Genomic DNA, 24709 nt, shown 5'->3' on the forward strand with positions numbered 1-24709 from the left:
CCATGAGTGTGGTCAGCCTCATGACCATCTAGAAAATTCCTGCTTACCTTTTATCAGCTGAGATGTCACCTCCTCTTTGCAGCCTTTCTTAATCCCTTCCCAGGCTGAACTGTTTCTTATCTCTGTTCCCAGATGAACTCTGACAAGATGTTCAGCATAGTGTATTACAGCATTACTCTGTTACCTGTTTTCCTGGCGAAGCTGTAAACGTTGGCTGAATTAAAGAAATATAGCATTTAAATTCCTGAATCAATATGCAAAACATCTGTCACAGAGTAAATGTTCAATTACTATCGCTCAAACTAATTAATTACTGATTGAATGAAAAGCCTTACTGGGATTATGGTTATAGCTAAAAGTTGCCTAAATGACTTAGTGTACTGTGTGAAATTGAAGGTTTCTGAGCTGTAACAACTATATCTAAAACCCCCAGGAATTCAGGCTTATATACACTACGTTTTTTACACACAAATTTATTGCTACCCTGGCAAATCCTACATTCTCTCTGTATAGGTGAATTTGCTCAAGTAGTGATTGTCTGGAAGTTTCACTGTATCTAAGAGGTTCTGAGAAGAACCTCTTCTTCCAACAAACCCTACTGACTCCTCCCAAACTGTTCTCTGCTTAGACGTGAACTTGCCTAGATTTCTGATGACCGGAATACCTTTCAAAGATCCTATCACGTTGGGCAACACCACCTCACATCAATTGCCAGAAACTTGCAGATGACTAACCTAGCAGAAACATGGAATATGTTCTAAATAGGAATCACTTTTAAGGGAACTTACTGAACTTTATATTGCCACAACAAATTTTCATTTCTTGATGGTCCCCTAAAAAAAGACAGACTTGTAAAATTTAATACAAAGTGCTGAGTGCTATTTTAATAATCCTTTGAACTACTATCCTTAACATGTATTTATCAATAAGATCTGTGATCCCAACTTCAGTAAAATATCACTTAACATTTAACATTAAAAAACAATGCAGTGATAATCATAATTTCAAAATTAACAACCTAACTGATCATAATTAATGTATCAGTATTTGTACAAAGTATAGCAAAATATTAGTGTCTCAAGATTACTATATCTTAATCTAAGATCCAGAGCACAATACAATGTTTTAAAATTTTCCTTTCAAAAACCCAACCTTCATTTCTTTGTTACAAAACATGCCTCCAGTTAGTTACTTATAAATATTTACCTAGGGAAAAATATACCAAAAGCCATCAACAAAGACTGTTTTTGATTACTCTAGGATTCTAAACCGTTTAGATTCTTCTAAGAGTTATCTTGAGCATGCAGTGTAGAAATGCTTGTTTGAATAATTTAATTTTAATTTCATTATGTTTGTAAATATAAACACAAAAAACAACACAGAGTATGAAAGAACACAAGAAAAATTGTTGGTTTTATTGATATTATAGTATAGTCTTAATACAAGCTAAATACAAACACAATTGTTAGATATTCAGTCACTTATCTTGTGAAACAATATGCCAAGATCAACCTGAGGCATTTATAAAAATGAAAATGTATAAAATTCTTTCCACAATTAACTCTAAGGACTCCACATACAAATGCAAAAATTTGAAGTTGTCAGTAACCCCATCAAATGTTGAGCTATGGACTGAGCAGTAAAAAATGATTTCTGATTTTGAAATTAAATAGCTCCAGGTAAAACCACGCAATTTCCCACATCTACTATCTTTGTATTCTGCACAGAGTCCCAAGGCTAAGATAGTTTCTGGCTTTATGAACCACCAGAGATGATGGCCTGCGTGGTTGACCGGGCACAGGCCTTGGAGTCTTCTTGCTGGATAGATCCTTAGCTTCTTTGGGAGGAGGCATATGAATTGGTTTCCACGGAACTGGATTATAAAAGGCTGGTTCTGGATAAGAATTTCCACTGTAAAAACCTAAAATTATTTAAAAAAATCAGAACAAAGCAAAATAAGAAAAACATTTCTTGAGATTAAAGAAACTATTTATTTTTAAATTGCTAGAAAAATGTTAAAATATCAAAAAGGCAAAAATATTATTGATAAACCAATTTGATTCAATTAAAACTTGAACTCTCGAATATTTTCAAACAATACTTTTCAAATACAGTAAATATCGCAGTAAAAATTAAAATATAAATAATTCTAAAAGTCCAAAGAATGTCAATGTGAAAACCTATACACATAAAAACTCACATAAAAATTTTACGAAGAAATTAATTCTAGAACCCTTAAACTGAACAAAATCTTCATTTTCTTAACTCAGTCTGGGAAACCACTGATTGTATTCTAGTTTCCCCTAGTCAGAGTTTATAGAAAAAAATTTTTTCTTGCATATGTAGCTGAAGGGAATCAAGATTCTTGTTTAGAATCACTAAAATTTTAAATTACTGTCACACAAATTTAATCAGATTTCATATTATCACTGTAATTTTGATTATTAATTAAGAGCAGTAGAGCACTTGTGGATAAATGTTTATTAGAACAAAGCTCATTAAAAATGCAAAAAATTTAATTAAATAATCCTTTATTTTAGCAATTTAGTCATTACTATGTATAGTCCCACCAAAAGTTTTAACTTTACTATCCAAATGTTTGGTTAAAACCACTGCTTATTACTCTTTTTTCGAATAAGAAAGACGAAAAAGGAGCAGGCCGTGCTCAGCAGCTGTAATGGATGACCTCTGTGACGTGGGGGAGAGGCCCAACCCAGACGGCAGGAATGTGTCATTCAGATGGCGGCAGCCCACTCTGACTGCGTAGACATGTCAACACACACTTCACCAACATGGTCAAAACAAAGTCTGGAATACGTTCTACTGTGTGAACAAAACAGAATGGGAGTCTTTTCAATAATAAATCACTTAAACAAGTGAAGGCAGCTGTCAGCAAGGTATGAGCTTCCAACACAGAGCACAAAGGAAAATAAGCATCGCCATTTCTAATGAGAGCAGCCTTAAGGCCAGCAGGTCCTGGGTCCGGCTCATGTGCTGTCTAGTATTCCATCCTGCAAAAGGACTGCACCAAAGACACTGGAAGCTCTCCCTTAATGAGGCTTAGAAGAAGGGGAGGAAAAACGACCCCTCAAACATATCCTGATGAAGGCTGTGAAATCCAAGAACTGTAAGAAAATTTTACTTGTTTCTTAACGTTAGAAATCGTTACTTTGCATTTTTGCAACAATTGCCTTTAAAATATATCTGATTTATAAAGAGTGACAATAAATTTGTAGTATCTCCACAGGAATATAGTATGTTATAATAAAACCTTCCAGAAAACAGTAATTTGAAAGAAAAATGATTTTTACACATTTCTATTTCTGTAAAAAGGAAACATAATGTATAACATTTGCTCCTGCAAGCCATACTTATGTAAGCCACATAACATAAAAACCAACCTGTAAGTTTTCCATTGGCATAACCATAGCTCTTCGCAGCTGGACGAGGTTTATTTTTTGCATTTTCCAACCATTCCTTAAACTTTTTTTCTGCTATTTCCTTTTTTTCCTGTAATTCAGCTTGCCGTTGTTTTTCTTTTTCCTTAAAATGACAAGACCAAAGACTCTCCAGGGATGTTCCGTAACTAAAACTTCTGCGCAGATTCCACTGACTCCTCCCCACCCCAATGGCTTACTGATCATAAACGCTGAATCACATTTCTATAATTTGAGAGCAAAATTTAACATGATCAGGGAAGTACTATGAAGGTGGATGCCTCTAAACAACAATAAGACATCAAACTCAAGAAGAAAACAGCGGGCCAGCCCCATGGCTTAGTGGTTAAGTGCGTGCGCTCCGCTACTGGTGGCCCGGGTTTGCATCCTGGGCGCGCACCAACGCACCGCTTCTCGGGCCATGCTGAGGCCACATCCCACATACAGCAACTAGAAGGACGTGCAACTATGACACACAACTGTCTACTGGGGCTTTGGGGGAAAAAGAGGAGGAGGATTGGCCATAGATGTTAGCTCAGAGTGGGTCTTCCTCAGCAAAAAGAGGAGGATTGGCACGGATGTTAGCTCAGGGCTGATCTTCCACACACACAAAAAAAAAAAAAAAAAGGAAGAAAACAGCAATTTGCTGTTTTAAAATAGAACAGTAATTTGTAATAATGTAGTAAGGCTTTCCACCTAAGTGCATCAAAAAATACTGAAGAGCATTAGCAACGATAAAACATTGGAACCTGACTGAAACAATATCAACAGGCTTATTAATATTTTTCAACCTGAGAAAGCCACAAACGCACACTCACTTCTGAAGCGCAAACAGAGAAAAGTAGGGACAGCTCCGTGTATTTACTTGAGGCTAACATAGGGCCAATTTTCCACTAGAAACGTTTTATACGATATGGTTGGCACACATGAGCACCAGAGCCATGCATTCTAACTGGTCACTTGAATAAAAATACCTTTTCTTTCTTCTTCTTCTCACATTCTTCAGCTTTTTTTTTCTTTAACCATTCTTGATATTTTTCCTTTGCTTTTTCTTGCAAATGTTCTTTCTCCAGTTGCTTTGCTGCTTTTTCTTCCATTTCTTTATTAATTTTTTGTTCTTTTTCTTTTCTTTTCTTAAATAAAAACAAAAAAAATTTTAACTGGAATATCTGCAATTATCCTCATATGAGGAAAAGTGTTACATACAGTAATTTTCTAAACTTCAGTAATTTTCTTAAAATAGGTGGTACCAGTGGTTGCACAATGTGACTTATGATAATATATAACACCCGCAATTACCTGGTCAATTTTAGTCTACCAGCTTGGCTATAAGTTTCATGATGGCAGTTACAAAGATCTTGCCTGGGACAGTGTTGAATAAACAGTAGGTGCTTCAATAAAGATTTGCTAACTAACTTAGTGAACAGAAATTACAGCCTGTTAGATTGTCCTGAATCTTAGTGTTTTTTAATGGATGTTTACCCTCACTCTAATATAGGAGCCACATCTGAACACATTTCCTGGACAGTTTGCCAATACAAATACTTGGATAAACCTTCACCATCGCTGAGTTACAGAGGACAAATAAATAACATTTTGGTGCATTAAATATTGCTATAAGGGCACACAGAGACGAATCTCTGGCTGTGTAATTCTTTTAAGTCTTACATAGACCAAGTTTGATCAGGAGATTGCAGCAATTCAGTTACATCTTCAGGCTCCACTTACAACTCTAGTTCTCTTGCTACTTCCACTACATCTGCAATTACTTCCTCCACTGAAGTCTTGAACCCTTCCAAGTCATCCATGAGGGTTGGAATCAACTTCTTCCAAACTCCTGTTAATGTTGAAATTTTGACCTCTTTCCATGAATTGTGAATGTTCTTAATGGCATCTAGAATGGTAAATCCTTTCCAGAAAGTTTTCAACTGATTCTGCCACATCCATCAGAGGAATGGCCGGCTACAGCCTTACAAAATATATTTCTTAAATAATAAGACTTGAAAGTCAAAAGTACTCTTTGATCCACGGGCTGCAGAATGGATGTGTTAGCAGGCATAAAAACAATATTAATCTCATTGTACATCTCCATCAGCGCTCTTGGGTGACCAGGTGGATTGTAAATGAGCAGTAATATTTTGAAAGGAATCTTCTGAGCAGTAGGTCTTAACAGTGGGCTTAAAATATTCAGTAAATCATGTTGTAAACAGATTTACTGTTTACAGTAAATTACTGTCATCTAGGCTTTGTTGTGCCATTTATAGAGCACAGGCAGAGTAGATTTAGCCTAATTCTTAAGAGTTCTAGGATTTTAAGAATGCTAAATGGGTATTGGCTTCAACTTAAAGTCACCAGCTGCATTAGGTCCTAACAAGAAGTCAGCCTGTCCTCTGAAGCTTTGAAGCCAGGCATTGACTTCTCTCTAGCTACGAAAGCCTAGATGGCCTCTTCTTCCAAAATAAGGCTGTTTCATTTACACTGAAAATCTGCTATTCACTGTAGCCACCTTCATTAATTACCTTAGCTAGATCTTTTGGATAACTTGCTGCAGCTTCTACATCAGCACTTGCTGCTTCACCTTGCTCTTTTATGTTATGAAGATGGCTTCTTTCCTTAAACCTCACGAACCAACGTCTGCTAGCTTCAAACTTTTCTTTTACAGCTTCCTAACATCTCTCTGCCTTCACAGAATTCAAGAGAGTTAGGGCCTTGCTCTGGATTAGGCTTTGGCTTAAGGGAATGTTGTAGCTGGTTTGATCTACTGAGACCACTCCAACTTTCTTCATAACAGCAATAAGGCTGGTCGCTTTCTTATCACTCATGTGTTCACTGGAGTAGCACTTTTAATTTCCTTCAAGAACTTTTTCTTTGCATTCACAACTTGGCTAACTGTTTGGCTCAAGAGGCCTAGCTTTTGACCTGTCTCAGCTTTCGACATGCCTTCCTCACTAAGCTTAATCATTTCTAGCTTTTGATTTAAAGTGAGAGACATGCAACTCTTCCTTTCACTTGAAGGGTTATTAATTGGCCTAATTTCAATATTGCTGTGTCTCAGGAAATAGGGAGGCCGGAGGAGAAGGAGAGAGACAGGAGAACGGCCAGTCAGTGGAGCAGTCAGAACACACACAACACTTATTAAGTTCACCATCTTACATGGGTGCGGTTCCTGGCACCCCAAAACAATTACGATAGTGACATCAAAGATCACTGATCATAAACCACCATAATAAATATAATAATAATGACAAAGTTTGAAATATTGTGAGAATTACCAAAATGCGACACATACATGAAGCAAGCAAATGCTATTGGAAAAATGGCACCAAAAAACTTGTTCGACACAGGGTTGCCACAAACCTTTAATTTGTAAAAAATGCAATATCTGTATTTTTTAAAAAAAAAAAAAAAATGCAATAAAATCAAGTATGGCTTTAAGTATTATACCAATTAAGTCTTATAACCACAATATGAAGTAGATACAACTATGATCTCACCTTATAAATGAAGAAACTAAGGCAAAAAGAGGTTAAGTAATTTGCCTAAGATCACACAGATCACTACAGATCACCCAGACACTGAAATGAGACAATGTTAAAAACAATTTTATGCCAATAAATTCAATTTAAATGAAATGTCAAAATTCTTTAAAATATACCACTTTACAAAACTGATTCAAGAAGAAACAGAGTATCTGAATAACCCTCTACTTGTAAAAACAACTCAGAACTTAAAACTTTCCCACAAAGAAAACTCCAGCCTCAGAGAGCTTCACTGGTGGATTCTATCCAACATTTATGGAGGAAATAATACCAATTACTACACAAATTATTTTAGAAAATAGAGAAAAAGGGAACACATGCAAGGTCATTTTAAGCGTCCAGTATTACTTTTACATCAAAGCATGGAAATTATAACATAATCTCAGGTATTAATAAGGCAAGAAAACTGCTCTCATCATCAAAACCATGAAAACTTAGGGATACATTTAACAAAAAATGTGTGATACTCCGGTACACTGAAAACTCAAAAACATTACTGAGAAAAATTAAAGATGACCTAAATAGAAAAATAATGTTTATAGATTTAAAATTTGTATTAAGATGACAATTTTCTCCAAAATGATCTATATATTTAATCCCAACAGTGTCAGGTACTATTCAAGCAAGCATGATTAGGTAAACTGATAAGCTGATTGAAATTCAAACAATTTTGTAAAAGAAAAAATAAGATGGAGGATTTACACTATCTGATTAGAAGAATTATAAATTCAAGAATTATAAAATTATAGTAACAGGCTAGTGTGGAACTGGCATAGGTTATAGATAAACAGAACAGAATAGAGTCTAGAAATACACTCATACGCATATGGTTAACTGATTGTAAACAAAAGTGGCAAGGTAACCAAAGAGGAAAAAGATTCTCTTTTCAACGGGCAGTGTTGAAACAACTGGATATACATATGCAAAAAAATGAACCTTGACCCTTAACTCACACCATACATTACACATACAGGTAAAAGCTAAAGTTATAAAACTTCTAGCAGAAAACAGTGGAGAAGGTTTTACACTCTTGGTGTAGGCAAATGTTGCTTAAATGGGACACAAAACCCAGAAACTATCAAAGAAAAAGTGAAACATGGAACTTTATCAAAATTTAAAACTTCTGCTCTTTAAAAAAATACCATTAAGGAAAATTAAATGGGAGGAAATATTTGCAATACATATACGTGAAAGGCTTAAAGGAATATATAAACTCTTACAACTTATTAATAAGATCTACACTCCCTCCACAAAATGGGCAAAAATTTAAACACAAAGCAAAGCAAAAAAGACAAGAAAAAAGATGCAGAAACAGTTGATAGTGCTATGGACTGAGCTGTGTCCCCCCAAAATTCCCATGTTGAAGCCCTACCCAGCATTGTGGCTATATTTGGAGAGGGGGCCTTAAAGAGGTAATGAGGTAATTAAGGCCACAAGGGCGGGGCCCTAAGCCAACAGGACTCGTGTCCTCATGAGAGGAGGAAGAGACACCAGGGATGCGCATGCAGAGAAAAGGCCACGCGAGGGCAGGGAGAGAAAGCTCCAACTGAAGCCAAGGAGAGAGACCTCGTAAGAAACCAACCCTGCTGATGCCTTCATTTTGCACTTTCAGCCTCCAGAACTATAAGAAAATAAATTTACGTTGTTTAAATTACCCAGTCTGTGGTATTCTGTTATGGCAGCCCTAACACAATAAGCTTATAAAAAGATGCTAAATATCATTAGATCTTAGAGAAATGAAAATTAAAACAATGACCTACCACTACACACTCACTGGAATGACTTAAAATGAAAGAGATTGACAACATCAAGTTTGGAGGATGTGGCGCAAGCGGAACTTTCATACAGTAGTGGTGGGGACGTAAAATGGTACAAGCACTTTAAAAAAACGGTCTGGCACTTTCTTATAAAGTTAAACACATACGTACCATACAACCCAGCAATGCAGTTCCTAGGCACTTACCCAAGAGAAATGAAAACAGGTGTGCACAAAAAGACTTGTACATAAGCGTCACAGAATTTTATTCATAATACCTCAAAACTGGAAAGAACCCAATTGTCCATCAACTAGTGAATGGATAAACAATTTATAGGATTCCACAGAACAGAATACTACTCAGCAATAAAAAGGAACAATCTTAACACAAGAAATATCAGGAAATTTTTAAAACAAAAGAAGCCCAAACACAAAAGGATATATATTCCATGATTCCACTTAGACAAAGTCTAGAAAAGAGGAAAGCAGACTAATGGTTTCCTTGGAGCTGGGGCTTGGTTGGGTGGGGAGCTGGGGCTGAATGCAAAGGTGCACCAGGGAACTTTTTGGAGTGACGGAAATGTTCTGTATCTTGACTGTGGTGCTGGCTATACAGGTACATAAGTTTTTTGTCAAACCTCACCAATCTTAAAATAGGTGTATTTTATTATAAGTAAATTATAGCTCAATGAAATTGATTTTAAAACATCACACAGGCTCTCTGTAGGATTTAAACTAGAGACGAGAATGGAATGCCTTTAGTTAGCAAAAGGAGAACAGAGCAGGCACTCAGAGAGAAGCTCTGAAAGAGTAGCCAGCCACTAAGTGGCTTCAGATTTTCTGTCACACTCGTTCTATACCACACAGAGCACAACAATAAATCTTCCTTTCTTTAAGATGGTGCCCTGAGAAAACCTTTGTTTCTTGCAACTAAAGGAAACTAACAAAACAACTGGCTTCTTAATTTCTATTTTGGTTCCCTCAATAGTATCTGCCACAGAGCAAAATTATTGAAGGCATGAACGATGCACTGATAACAGTGTTATCAATCATATGCTTTGTTGATTTGAATTAATTTTTTACATTAAAAAAATCAGTTCCGGGGCCGGCCCGGTGGCGCAAGCGGTTAAGTGCGCGCGCTCCGCTGCCGCGGCCCGGGGTTCGCTGGTTCAGATCCCGGGCGCGCACCGACGCACTGCTTGGCAAGCCATGCTGTGGCGGCGTCCCATATAAAGTGGAGGAAGATGGGCACAGATGTTAGCCCAGGGCCGTCTTCCTCAGCAAAAAAAGAGGAGGATCGGGGGATGTTAGCACAGGGCTGATCTCACAAAAAAAAAAAAAAAAAAAAAAAAATCAGTTCCATGTTTTGAGAGTTAAAAATAATTTTATTTTTAAATAATTTTTAAAAACAATGAAGGTAAAGTCCCTTTCACAAAATATGTGATAACACACTGTAAAAAACAAATCTAAAAAATGAATTAGTATGAATTAGTATTACACAAATGTAAGAATACCAGATGAGATAAGCCATTTATTTGAAAAGGATTCAACAATTTAGTCATAATATTAGAAACTAGCTTTGTTAATGGATACATAAATTCTTTTTGTTTGATTTTTTGATAGAACACAGTGAAAATGACTTAGAGAAAATAACACGACAGATATAGCTAAAATGTGAATGAAGCTGGAGGCGGCAGAGGACCACACACCATGAAATGTAAACAGAAGAGAAAAAAGCTAGATGCCAGACAGGAAGAGAAGAACCAGGAGAGCAGTCTTTACAAACAGAGGTAAATGTAACTAACACTGAAATAAGAAATCTGATAGGTCTTAAAGAACAAAAAAATAGGGTAATCAACTATTCCTTAACACGCACAAGAGTTCTGCAGAATAAGTAAATTTAATTTCTCAGGGTTCATTCTTGAACTATTCTCAACCTTATGGAATCTTGCTTTCAATAATTAGTGATTTATGTTAGGGCAAGCCATTTCCCTCCAAAAGAAAGAAATTTTTTTCTCAAATAATTGGATTAGATCTACTGCCACTAATTAAAACAGAGAATATATCATCTCTCAGCCATATCTTACATTCTTAGACAAACAACAACTATATTTGATTGGCATGGTAAAATGAGCTTAATGGAGTTAGAAGATAAGAGAAGCTTTTAGAGGAGAAAGCATACTATCCTGTACATGTAAAACTATTTTGTCTTATAGTTATAAACTTCAAATCACCCAAAGCTCGGTGACACAGACATATTTTGATTTTGGCATTAATTCACAAAGAACTCTTTCTTATTGTATTATGGGATGAGGCAAATATAATATTAAGAAGAAGAATTTACTTCTGAAGTAAAGAACAAATACATTTATGGTTATAACACACATACGTCTAGCCAATTTCTTTACAACACCCGGATGAAGAAAGCTAGCTCATCTTCAATTTACTGAAATTACTACTAGATACTCTTATTAATACCACTTGGCATTAGATTCAACAACAGTTAAGGACAAAAAATTAGAATTAAAAATTTAAAACTGTGTCCTACAATTTAAACATGTGACTAAATTCATAAAGTCAGAGAATAATAAAAGCAGTATCGTTCTAAATATGTAAAAATCACAATAGAAAACAAACTGACAACAAGATAAGTACTTTTAAAATTTATAACTTGTGATTCAATACAAGAATGTATTAAAAGTGAAAGGAAGATAATACACTTATTCATTCATTCATTCCAATAACGAATGCTTACTATATTACAAAGCATTATGCTAGATCTTGTAATAGATAAAAAGTTATATAAAAAATAATTCCTATCCTTAAAAGTTTTCAAATTACAAGGGAAGTGAAGACATATGCATAATACAAAATAGCAACAAAATATATACATAACACAAGGCAGTAGATGACAGTGTATAAATTCAACAAGGATTCAAGAAGGAAAGAGTTTCCAGGATGTGATCAGCGAACGCTTCGTGTAGGAAATGCTCTGAGTCAGATAATAAGCGAACGCTTCGTGTAGGAAATGCTCTGAGTCAGATAATAAGCGGAAGGGTAGGGTGGAGGATATGATGAGATTCCATGCTCATGAAATATCACATAAAAAAATAAAGAAGTGAGAAACGGAAGGGAAGTGTTCTCAAAATTTCTCATAAGCACCTAGCCCTGGGGCTGGGGAGTACAGTCCAAAGCTCAAAGTTTCTTCGAAATCTATTGTGTATCTTAAAAATCATAGAAAATTCATGTTCTATTCCATTAAATATCAGTGCTTGCTTTAACATAAAAATAACATTTTTCCTCTCAAAATTTTCCAGTAAAACTATACTCCAAGACGACAGATCATTATTATCCTGTACACGCGCTCAAAAGAATGCCAGTAAGAAGCAAGAGCACAGAGTGAAGGGAGCCACAGGTGGAAGAAGACACCGCTCAGAGAGCAGAGCAGAAGGTCTCCAATCAGCCAGGCTAGAATCGTCAAAACGTTATGCAGAGGACAGTGGGGAATCACGAAAAATATATTTTGAGTTAGGGAATGACATTCAACTTTTCCAGCCAGATTAGTCTGGCAAGGACACAGAGAATGGAGTTATTCATTCAACTAATATTTTGGGGCATCTATTGTGTGTCAGGTACCAATCTAGCTGCTGGAGAACTGAACAAAAGAGGCGAAAATCCCTGCCCTTATGGAGCTTACATTCCAGTACAGGGAGATAATAAGTAAGTCGAAAGATGCAATGAGACCAGACAGGAAGAGATCATAAATAGGAGTGGTGACTGTACAGGAAAGGAGGGGATGATTGTAAACAAGAGAAGTCTGATCATGCCCAGGTGACTGAGATGACAGGAGTACTAATAATATAAATCAAGGAGGAGGGTTCTATCAAAAGAGAAGGGGCAAAAACGGGTTGTTTTAGATTTGCAGGCTCAGAGGTGCCTACTGACCCAACAGATGGAAATGCGAGACTCCAGGAGGTCAGGTCTAGAGACGCAGACTTCGTGACTACCTGCAGCCAGACACAAGTGGAAGCCACACGAGGGAAAAGGGAGAGAAGCAGAGAGCAAAGGCAGAAGACAGAGACTTGATAAATGTCCGTGAGGGTAGGAAAAACATCAGGTCAGAGAAGAAGGAATCTAAGAAAAAATAAGAAAAACCTAAGCAATGAGGAGTAATGGGAAGAAGACTTTGCAAAAGAGACGTCAGTATGCTTGTGTGCATTTTTTTCCTCCTTACCTGTTCATTCTTTTTCTGAACCCATTCCTTGTGCTTTTCTTCAGCAATTATCTTTCTTTTCTCACGTTCTTCCATTTCTTTTCTTTTTTCTACCTGTTGATTTAATTCCTATGGATTTTATTCAAACAAGAGGCAACATTTAATAGGAGTATTCAAATCATGTATTTAAAAAAAGACTGAGATTAACCAAATTAAACAAGAATATAGTCTCCTCTATAGAAAATATACCATTAGTGACAATAACTTACTGAAATAACTAGTCTATGATGAAAAGAAAGCATTGGTAAAAAGTATAAGTCATTTTTTAGAAATGCAAATAATTGCTTGGCAGCAAAACACTAGTTTCTTAGACTAAACTTCAGCTAAATTACCCTCATTGAAATCAACTTTCCCACACATAAATTTTGGCACCACTGCACGCTATTGGCAGAAGCTCAAGAGAATTGCAACTTTCTTTACAATTATAAAAAGCTTCTAGATTCTTGATGAAGATAAAGGATAGGAATTAAATAATCCCTAAATTAAAAATTTAATTCAGAGTTATACCAAAGAAGAAACATAAAGAAACCATTCCATTTTCCTTAGGGAAAAAAAGAATCCAGGTTTTTCTTCACTGATTTTATAGCTGTTGGATTGTAAAACAAAACCACATTCATATCCCAGATTATTTAACTGCCTTGCTGTCACTCGATTCTACACGTTTGGGCATTTCCTTAGCAGAAAGAATGTGGAAGGTATGGCCAAAGAAAACTACACACTGAATGCCACCACTCTGTCACTCATCAGCTAAATTACTGCATTAGTTGAGAATGCTGCTCAAACGAGACTCCTAGGACTCCACTACCATAACTGCTGGTTATTTCTCTTCTCTTTCCTGAGACACTAATAATCAGATACTTTTATATATCTTGCATTGGACCCCACTCCTCTTCCCCATCCCTCTCTTTCCCAAAGACCTCTGTACCTGCAGTGGAAAGGACAATTTTTAAATTCACAGACAATTTCAGTGTGTTAAATCAAAGGAAGACAAAACTTGACACCAAGAACGTATCTTTTACACTTTAGACCTACTGGTTACAGGGTACCTGTCTTCCTTGACCTCTCATCCTAAAATTCTGCTGCATAGAAAATAGCTGCCTTCACTCATTCAGAAAGTCTTCCAACTTGTAAACACTATACTCCTCCTACCCACCCCCCAAAGTAAAATATCCATCTTGTTTTCAAAGGATTCTTCATTACCTCTGCAGCTGCTATTCCTTGATTATTCACTTAATACTTTTTTTATGGAACACCTACTATAAAGATAGCAAGAACTGAGACACAGGGATGAAATTCCAGAAGTCTCTGATCTAATCTGATTCTAAATACACAAAACAACTAAGTGCTACATTGTGAGGTACTGTGTGTAACAGGAGCTCAGAAAAGGGAAAGGAAGAGAAGGGAAGATGAGAGGAGAAACAGTGTAGTCAGAAATGTAGTCAGACCAGGGTAGTCAGAAATGAGCCCCACAACAGGAACAGTGAGGAGATGACTTGATGGGAAGGGAAAGATTGGGGGGGTGGGCGGGTGACTAGAAAATTAGAGTGTGGTACTAACTAGAGGGAAAAAGGTCTTTTGAGACAGGCAGAGTAAATTGAACACTACGAAGAGGGATGATTCAGAACTCTTAATGATGGAGGTTGAAGACTGCATTTGAAGAGATCAGAACTACTCTGAGGGAGACGGACTAGGAGGCTGCCATAGTGTGAGAGCTGTAGGGGGAGAAGGCCTGGACTTGTGTCAGGAAACAAGAAGTGGGGGAGACAGAGAGAGAGAGAGAGTGAGTGTGTGTCTGTGTGTGTGTGTGAGAGAGAGAGAGTGAGTGTTTGTGTGTGTGTGTGTGCGTGTGTGAGAGAGAGAGACAGGCTAGATACATATCTGACAACCATATATCCAAAGTTTTCAAAACAGTCCTAAATTTACAACTAAAAATATGATTGATTATACTTATGTACCCTTTTAAAATTCTTCTATAATTAAACTTAAAAAATCAGACTTTGTGTTTGGTTCACAAATTTTATGGTTCACAGATTTTAGCTGACGTTGATAAAAGAGTTAAAGATGAAAGCAGGGTCAAAAGCACCTAGAAAATGCTGCCACTGACCCAAACAGTGCTCTAATCTCAGGATGTCTGTTCAAGAAATTTGCTACCCAGAATATATATCACATTCTGAGACACAACCCTCCCTTCCGAGGCTGGCCCCTCAGAACTTCCCACCCCGAATGCCTCCATCTGTTCACCACCAAGAAGGCAACCTCTTCCAGACACAGCCGGAGTCTTCTCTCACAAGCCCCTATGTCGTCTTCTGGTACACCACTGAACTTCAACAGGATTATAGCTATTTTCTCACGGAGTAAACACTTGATTGTGGAAAACTCAAATCCAAAGAGGATCCTAAACATGCATTTTTATTTCAATAGCTGTTGCCGACTTTCAAAGAACTTTTTACCACTGAAGGTAACAATCAGAAAAACTGACAGTTTTGAGTTTCACCAACTCTATATCCTGCCTTATTTCTTCATTAAGGGCTGATGAATGAAATGGCCAAAGGCAAGATAAAAAAAAAGAAAAAGCACCTGGATTATTCACAAACTAGATAATTTTTATAATTTAGAACAGATTGCACTAAAATGTTAAATCAAATGTTAAAAATTAGAATTAGCCAAAGCCAATAGAGAATTTAGAGCAGTCTGCTAAAGAATTTTTTTAAATAATAAAAATTTAAATAAAATTTATATGAACTACAAAACCAATATGCTAGTTTTTCATAATACTAATGTTCAACATTTACCATATTTATCATCTCAACAGTTACAAATGTAAAAAATTTTGTAAACAGGTAATTTTGATGGATTAAAATAATTTTTTAACCCAATCCTACAGAGATGTCCAAAACAAATCTAAATGTCTGTTGCTGAAATCAAATTTATGAGAGGGGATGATCTTATTAATGACCCAATTATCCTTTAAGTTTTCAAGGAAGAAAATAAGAAAGCCAGGGTAAGTTCAAAATTAAATACTAAGTCTGACCCATTTACTTCTAAAATACATCTTGGTCTTGTGGAGAAAACACTTACTAAATTCGAAGTCATAAGAACTAGGGTCCAGTTCCAGCTTTGCCACTGAATGAAACCTCGCAAAGTTACTTTCTGGCTCTCAGGCCTTAACACAGATCTGAGATGAACTGTTACTTATGATTACAAATCTACGTTTTTAATGATATCATTTGTAAACAAATTAGAGATACAGTAAATAAGGAGAAAAATAAGGAAAGCATGACTTAGAAAATAAAAGAAAGGGAAAGGCATGAAAAGAATGTGAATACCACCATAGCTCAAAACAAGCTTATAATAAAGTGGGCAGTTGGCCTACATGTTATGATGTCCCCGGCAGGACTGACGCGTAAGATTCATGTAAATACTTTCACTGCTTCAGGGTTAAGTAATGACACAGCCATAGGAAATGTCAAACCACTAAATACATGAAAAGGTTTTAATCTTTCAACCGATTATACTCTGCTAACTGTTCAATCATTGTGGTAGTGACTTTATACTCGTTATTTTAACCTGGTCTCAAAACCAATCTTCAATAGTTATTATTATCTCCTTTCCTAATTACAACTGATTTTTGAGGATTCCCATATACTAGGCCATATCGTGATGTGCACTCAGTCTTCCTAACAACACTAGGAGGTGAATATTCTCCCCCTTACTGATAAAGAAATCGAGGCAGAAAGAGGGTAAGAATTTGCCCAACGTCCAAGTTTTGAATCCAGGAAGTATGGCTCAAGAATTTATGCCTTTACCCACTCTACTACTGTCTCTCTAACGTCTGGCTTATAGATGAAGAGACTGCAGCTCAGAGAAGTTACGTCACTTTCCGAAGGTCACAGAGTTAGAGTGGCAGGGCTAAATTTCAACCTTGTTCTGCATGACTCCAAAGCCCAGCTCCCGTGTGAATTTTCCGTAATTTAATTAACTTCTTTTATTGCATGCTGATGCTAAAAGTGACAGAGTGACCCTCCTTTTCTTAATGTAACAAGTGACTTCTAGTGAGGCTGGAGATAAAGCTAACTACCATACTGATCTCCACTTCACCACTGACTTGCTAACTCAGTGTTTCCCAAACTGTAGTCTAAAACCAACTGAATGAGGGCCGGCCCCGTGGCGTAGCGGTCGGGTGCGTGGGCTCCGCTGCTGGCGGCCCGGGGTTCGGATCCTGGGCGCGCACCGACGCGCCGCTTCTCCGGCCATGCTGGGGCCACGTCCCACATGCAGCAACTAGAAGGATGTGCAGCTATAACATACAACTATCTACTGGGGCTTTGGGGGAAAAACAAATAAAAAATTAAAAAAATAATAATAATAATAATTTTTTAAAACCAACTGAATGGGTTATGAACAGCCATAAAAAAAAAACAGAATACCAAGTTTTCCACAAAATTAAGATATTATTTCAGATATGTATGCATGTATATATATATATATATATACGTGTGCGTTTGTGTGTGACCTGAAGCAAACTAGATTTCTCACAGTGAACAAACATTTTGAAAGATACTGAACTAAATAATGGAATTAGGAATGTTAAAACTTGAGGGTGAGGTCAGAGAAGTAAGAGTCTGGGGTCTCAATAATCACACTAATTCTGAAAATAAATGAAAAAGCTTTAAGAAGGCTATGAACAGCAATGATATCAACAACACCATGGTAAAAACAACACCAGGCATCTCTACACTTTGTTCATGATCCTCACAAAAATTCTGTGACACAAGTATGATTTTATTCTTACTGTACATGAGGAAATTCAAGCATAAAAGTTTAAATAACCCGCCTGACATCAAACCATAAGGTCTTTCTCAAGCCCTGTGCTCTTCTAAGAGGAAACAAGTACTACTGTGTACTTTTCCAGGAATAAATTTGTATTTCAGAATACAAAGCATCATGCAATAGGGACACAGCAGAATGTACTGGTTTCTACAATAATTTGAATCTTGCCAAGCCTCCTGAATATGTGACTGCCTACCTTGTTAGAAACCCATCATGGAAACAGCAACTAGTTTCAAAACTGATATGGAAAATTTATTCCAAGGAAGATCACAGAGGGCAAAGCTTTAGTTCCAAAGATTTTTACAGCAACACGGTTACTAACATATTAGTGAATTGGTTAACTATGTCCTAACATATGTTTAATACATTTTAAATATATTTTAATAATCTTAGGTATTTAAAAATGATATTGTAAAAATATTTAATGCTATCGAAATACGTTAATAATGTAACAGGCAGAAAAAGCAGGTTACAAAAGAGTTTGATCCTGTTTCATTAAAAACAAGACATATCCCTCCCCACTCACATCTACTTGGTTTCTGTGTTTGGACAGGGAGAATTCAGAGAGTGGGTCTGGACACTGGGGAATGTCAAATTATCCAAATCTATTTCATTGCTAGGTTCCAGAGAGCCACCAGTAAGAGTTCAAAGAATGAGGGATTCATGTGAACATGTATCTCAAACTACTTTTTGAGTTTGGAGAGTGAGAGCTCAGAGAGAATCACAAACACAGAAGTGTCCACAGTGGGGCAGGGAGGCACAGACACTGATGAACCCTGAAAGCCCCGCAGATCCGCATCTGCTGGCACAAACTCTCTCCAGGGTATATGCTCTGCATGATATGGGGGTCATTTCTGTCTCTATTTCAATTTTTGTTTCTCTCCTTTCTTAACAAGTTGAATTTACTTTAATTAAATGTACATATGGTGACGTTCTGTTCTATGTGTCTGTATTATACATATATACATATTTTAAAAAAAATTTACATAGAAAAAAATTTGGAAGGCTATACATCGTAATATTAATGATGGTTATCTTCAGGTGGTGAGATTAGAGGAGATTTTAATTTTCTTAATTATGCTTAGCTGTATTTTCCAAATGTTCTTATAATAATATGTATCATTTCTACAGTAAGAATTATTAAAACTGATATAGCAAACTGATACAAACGCACAGACTTTGTTTTGGGGGATAATGACATTAAGATGTTAGTTTTGACAGCAGCTCTACTTGGTGAGCTCATGGATTAAAGAAAAAGGATATTGGCTAGCTTCACCTCTAGAGCTTTCTGCTGCAGACGGTCACGTTCTTCTTTTTCTTTGCCAACAAACCACACTTCCCATGGTGTCAGGCTGCTTTCCGGTAAGCGCATCTGCTTCTGTTCTTGGTTATCTTCTGATTCAACCGTGCTATTACAAAAGAGAAGACACGACAGCACTCAAACTCAAAATTCTTGGGCTTACGAGTCAAATCACTGAGCTGTGCAGTGAAAGCAGAATTTAATAATGGATTTACAATACAGTGATTTTTATAAATAAATATATATGAATTAATTATATGTAAATATATACTTGAAAAATCATGAACAGGAAGTCCAATATTTGAGTTAGTTTATCCATTAAACTGCCTTTGAATTCCTTCATCTTTTAAAATCACGTTATTTAAAAACCCAATGGGATAACACACCCAGTCCATTTGCCTCAATGACAACAATTTTTTATTCTTAAAAATCTTACATCTGGCCAACTAATTACAACACATGATCCTAATCAGATGCTGGAGCAGACTTTTCCATTTTCCTCCCTTAAATCGTTCAGGGAAAAAAAGAATATGCATATATACAGAGAGAATGATAAAGCAAATGTGTTAGTTACAGATTTTGGGCGAAGGGTGAAGAGAAGTTCTTTATACTCAACTTTTCTGTAAGCTTGAAGTTGTTTTGAAATAAAAAGTTACAAAAAAATATACGGCCTTGTAATGTTTTGGTTGACTCCTTCTTGCCAATTCTCAGGCAGGGTGTCCGTGACCCTCCACAGTTTGGGTACCTCCTACGAGGGCTTCCTTCTCCACTACGCACCCGTCAGTCTGTCTCTTCTTGGTACATGGAAAAGTGACTACTCTCTCAAGCTCAAGAGAGGGGAGGGGAAATACTGTAAGTACATACACACAGAAAGAACACAGGGCCTTGGCCATATATACAAGCCTCATAAAACTTAGGGAAAGCTGAACCATCAGCACCCATGGAGAGAAAGGTTGTTCAGGAGCCAAGGCAGCTCTAGAGACTAGGTTATTATAGACTCAGCTCCTCCTTGGTCTTTAACATTCCTGCTTCAGGCAGCCAATTGCCTCGCCTACTGCTATGCACAACTTCTTCTACCTCATAGCTTTAGCTTACTCATTTTTTTCTGCTGCTATTTCTTCATTCATCCGTGCCCTCATGGAATTTGTATTTTAGTGGGAGACGCTGTTGATGTGTTTACTTCGTATATATCTCTCCTCCTCTGCCTTGCAGGACAACCTCATCTGCCCCCATAGTTTCAACTATCCCCAGGTGCTGATGAGGCCCAGATCAGTCATTCCAGGCCAGATCTTTCTCCTGAGCTCCAGACTTTTATTTCCAACCATCTGGTAGACAGCTCCACTTAAATATCAAACTCGGTCAGTCCCAAACAAGTCTGATCATCTTCTACCATCCACCCTCTACCCTCCCCACCAAGAAAAATTTTCCTCTTCCTCTGACAATCCTCTCTCAGTGAAGAGTACCAACACCACCCAGTTAGCCAAGGCAGAAACTCTGACCCACCTGCATCCTGTCCACACCAGGTCCCCTCACTTCCCACACCTATATAATCACCTAGTCAGGCCTATTCTACTTCTTTCAATTTTCTCAAGCCATTCTCCTCTTTCCCAGCCTTACAACCAGTCTGGACATAAGCGGCCTTTCTCCCTCCATTTCAAACCATTCTCCACACTGTTGCCAGATTCATCCCTCAAATGCATCCTTCTATCATGTCACTCCCCATCTCCAAGTTCTGCAGTGGCTCCTTTGCCCACAGCTAAAATCCAAACTCTGCAGTCTGACATCCATGAACTGGCCCCTGCCTCTCTTCCAGCCTCTTCTTTGACCAGTGGCTGATCCAGACGCTACATCTGTCTTGTTGAATTGGGCAGACTGACGAACGTGCCACATCTTTGTGCTCTGCAGCTTTGCCTAAAACTCTGAAGTTCCTTTCCTCCACCTCCACCTCTCACAAAGCCAAAGTGAGAGCTTAGACTTGGGACCAGAACCTTTGGGGTGAAGCTCTATCTGCGTCTTCCAGCTATAGACACTTTTTAACCTCCTCAAGCCTCCCTTTTTCACCCGTAAAACGGAGATGAGAGCAGTGGCTAGCTCACAGGCACCCCACAGGCATGCGAGAATCCATGCTAAAGCCCTCAGGCCAGGTCCGGGCACTCAGGGAGCATTTGGTACCCATCATTTAGGAGGAGGAGGGGGATGGCTGCTTCCTACTCTCCCTTCAAACGTCAACTCAGGCATTATCTTCAGGGCCTCACAGGGAAACTCTGCGAAAAATCCAACTAGTGCCTTGGGCTTTTGGCTGCTCGTCCCTCTCCGCCATAGGCCATGAGTTCCTTACAGAGAGAAAACACGTCTGAACTCTTTATTTCAAGAGTCTAGCTTAGGGCCTAGAATACAGTAAGCTCCTAAGAAATGCTTGTTGAAAGAAGAGATCAGTGTTTTCTAAAAAATGTTTTTATCACGTATCAGTGTTTTTTAAAAAATGACACTTAAAGTATTAAATTTCTTGCCTTAACATTTTTAACAAATGTGTTCAAAATGTGTGGCATATACACTACACCTCTACCCATAATGAAGAGAGACTTGATAAGCAGCTGCTCATGACCAGGACGTTTACTAAGGCGTGAGTTCCCAGTGGACAGAGCGACATGAAAGCCAGGATAAAGCTGACTAAGCAGCAGGCCCAAAGCACGTTATGAGGCTCCAGGAAAATACTTCTCATTATCTTGTCTGAAGCCAGCTGTGAGCTTCCTCTCAGTCGTGCCCAACACACCTGAATGCATTCACTAAGCATGGCTCTATTTACACCTGAAATACCTGGGGCTCAAGTCCGTCGTGGGCAGTTGATGCCTGGGTCTATCTCAGAACAGCCACACCCTCTCAGTTCGCCATGGTCAGATCAGTGTGGCAGGTGAAGGATGGAAAAAAGGCCTGAAATCCCACGCAGCTCTATGTTTACGCCCTGGTCCACGGAGAGGATGCTCAGTGCCCAGAGCTGTGGCTGGATTCTGACTCAGGCCGCCTGCTCTCCTCATCCCATCAGCCCCAGACTGTCCAGGACACCAACTAGAGGTGAGAAGCAGGGAGGAGGAACGAGGGAACTTGCTCAACACTTCTCCTCCTGAAAGGAAGTGCTAAGTGTTCTGAAGCATTTGAAAACAATCACTGCATCGACCAGTCCTCCAGGAAGTGGGAAATGGGCATTCATTCAGCACACATTTACTGAACACCTAATAAGCTTCTGACACTTGCCACACACAAGGCCTGACAACTGCATTTTTCCCATGCCACGTCCTACCTTTTCCTTTGAGTCATAGGAAATGAACTGTGATAAGAAAGGAGCCTTAGCCCTGGGATGCTACCAGCTCATTTGGGCTTTGGCTAAGGTGAGACATCAATACATCTGGCTCCTCTCCTGGGGAGCTCCACTTGTTCAGGGCTTTGGCTCCTGGAAGCCAACGCAAGGTCTCAGGAGCTGAGCTGTAGTTTCGATGGCCCTGATTCCTTAGGTTGCTAAACCGTGTCTACATTGCTTAGTCCTGTTGATTGGCTCAGAGGGTATTTTCCAAAGCCTTAACGTTTATTTTAAAAATCTTCGGGACCAACTCAGTCCTGAAGAATCCCTACAAAGTCCCACATGAAAATGAACTCCTGAAACCCTAATTCTACCAACAAGCTCTACTATCTGTTTGATCCGAGAAGGCTTGTTTCTTGTTGCTACAACTGTCTGGACAACTGGCTTGCTTGGTTACTTATAGATCTCCATTCCCACCAATGTACTTACTTTTACTTCTCATTCTTAAGAGACTCACCATTGTAACCATGTAGGAGTCACCTCCTACTGCTCCATATTCCATTCACTCACTCTAGGTATGAATGCCTCAAACTGCAGGGGCCATCTTGCTGCTGGCACATAAAGCATGGGTCCTCCGGTCTGTATTTCTTAGATCTCCTGTACTGTGCTTTAAACAGCTCGACCCTTAGAAACTTGTGAATGCTTTCTGAAGATGATGAAATGAGTCTACCCCACAATGGACCTGCTTTACTAAGCCTGTCTCAGAAAAAGATATTTCTGCAGGAACAGGCCCTCTGCTCCTTTTCTATATACCCAATAACAGGCATAAAGCATAGGGAAGAGAGAACATGACCAGTATACCTAGCTACCAGGTCCGGCTCTGCTAATAACTAAGTGTATGCCTTTGAATCACTTTTTATTTGTATTCTGAGCCTCAGTTTTGTTACCTGTAAAATGAGTGGCTTGATCTAGGCTTTAATTCCACGACAGCAGACCATGTCTATCTCCCTTACAGTCCCCAGCAGCTAGGCTAGTATGTGGCACAAACTAAATGTTTGCTGAATGAATGAATAATTGTAGAAATAAACAAATGATGGTGGTTTTAACAATCTCTTCGGTTCTAACATTCTTCGATTGGATGACACCTACTGCACTGTAAGTAGGTGCTCGGATCAGCCCCAACGTCGTCTCTGGGTGCTGTCGCCGACAGCGCCCACCTCTGTGCTCCTCACCGACGACATAAAAGCACAGTGCTTCCTACACCCTGCTTCACGGGGCGACAGCCGCAGGGGCTACGACGGCGCAGGAACCCACGTGGACCAGAGTTCCCGTGGCCACGATCTGACTTTTGACTATTCATAAAACTCCTGAATGGCAGCAAAATTTTGCGTGTTGGAGCCCGCGTTCTTCCGGGGAGTGAGGCTGCAGCCATCCCCACCCCACCCCCGGGAAAAAGGCTTAGGCATCAAGGCAGCCGGTCGTCCTGTGCGGAACCGGCCCCGGAGGGCGCGCCCCCAGGCCCCGGGCGACGCCAGGCGGTCCGGCCGCCGGGGAGGCTCTCGGCGCGGCGGGCCCTGAGGGGGCCGGGGAGAGCCCCGCGCAGGGCTGCCCGGCCGGCTCGGGTTACCTGCCGCACCCCCGCGCCTCCGCTGCTCTCGGGCTCGCCGCCGCGGCCCCCGAGTCGCGGGCATCCGCGTCCACGTCGTCCTCGTCCTCCCCGTCGTCGTCCGACGGGAAGCTCTGGTGGCCGAGGGGGGACAACAGCGACAGCGTGGACGCGCTGCAGCTCGGCGGCGACGGCGGGCACAGCGCCCCCGTCTCCGGCCCCCGCCCGCCGGCGCCCGCCGCGAGGACGGAGGAGGAGCCCGCGGAGGGCCGGGACCAGGACCTGCGGTCGGCCGGGCCCGGGGCGCCGGGTCCGGGCGAAGCCGCCCCCAGCCGGCCCGCCGCCCACATCGGCCGCCAAGTTCAAACGGCGGGGCGGCGGACGGCCTCCCAGCAGGCCCCGCGCGCCGGCCGGCCAATCCGCGCGGGCGCAGGCCGCGTTGCCATGGCGACGCGTGGGTGCCGCGGGGCGTGCCGGGGCCTGCGGAGCGTGGTCCCCGCCCCGGGGCGGTGCCGCGAGGGGCCTGCCTCCGCCTCGGCTCCCCGGACGCGTCCCGCGCCGGCCGGGGGGGCCTGCCCCGTTTGCGGAGTCCGGGAAGTGTGCTGTCACCGAAGGAGAGGCAGGCGCCACAGCCACCCCACAGCATCACGAGGTCGGGCTTATACGGCCCAGT

The 24709-nt window shown here is 39.7% G+C and overlaps 1 protein-coding gene across 1 annotated transcript; it reads right to left on the bottom strand.

Moving 5' to 3' along the window:
- Window positions 1-1384: 1384 nt before the first annotated feature.
- On the bottom strand, window positions 1385-24388 carry CCDC34 (coiled-coil domain containing 34). The gene is made up of 6 exons (XM_058546157.1): window positions 24058-24388; window positions 19112-19244; window positions 12967-13074; window positions 4412-4570; window positions 3402-3543; window positions 1385-1921 (listed from the first exon to the last, which is right to left on the bottom strand). Exons 1-6 carry the CDS (start codon window positions 24384-24386, stop codon window positions 1707-1709), a joined length of 1086 nt encoding a protein of 361 aa, XP_058402140.1. The 5' UTR covers window positions 24387-24388; the 3' UTR covers window positions 1385-1706.
- Window positions 24389-24709: the final 321 nt, after the last annotated feature.

The sequence above is a fragment of the Diceros bicornis genome, chromosome 7 (assembly GCF_020826845.1).
Source record: "Diceros bicornis minor isolate mBicDic1 chromosome 7, mDicBic1.mat.cur, whole genome shotgun sequence".
Taxonomy (NCBI): Eukaryota; Metazoa; Chordata; class Mammalia; order Perissodactyla; family Rhinocerotidae; genus Diceros; species Diceros bicornis.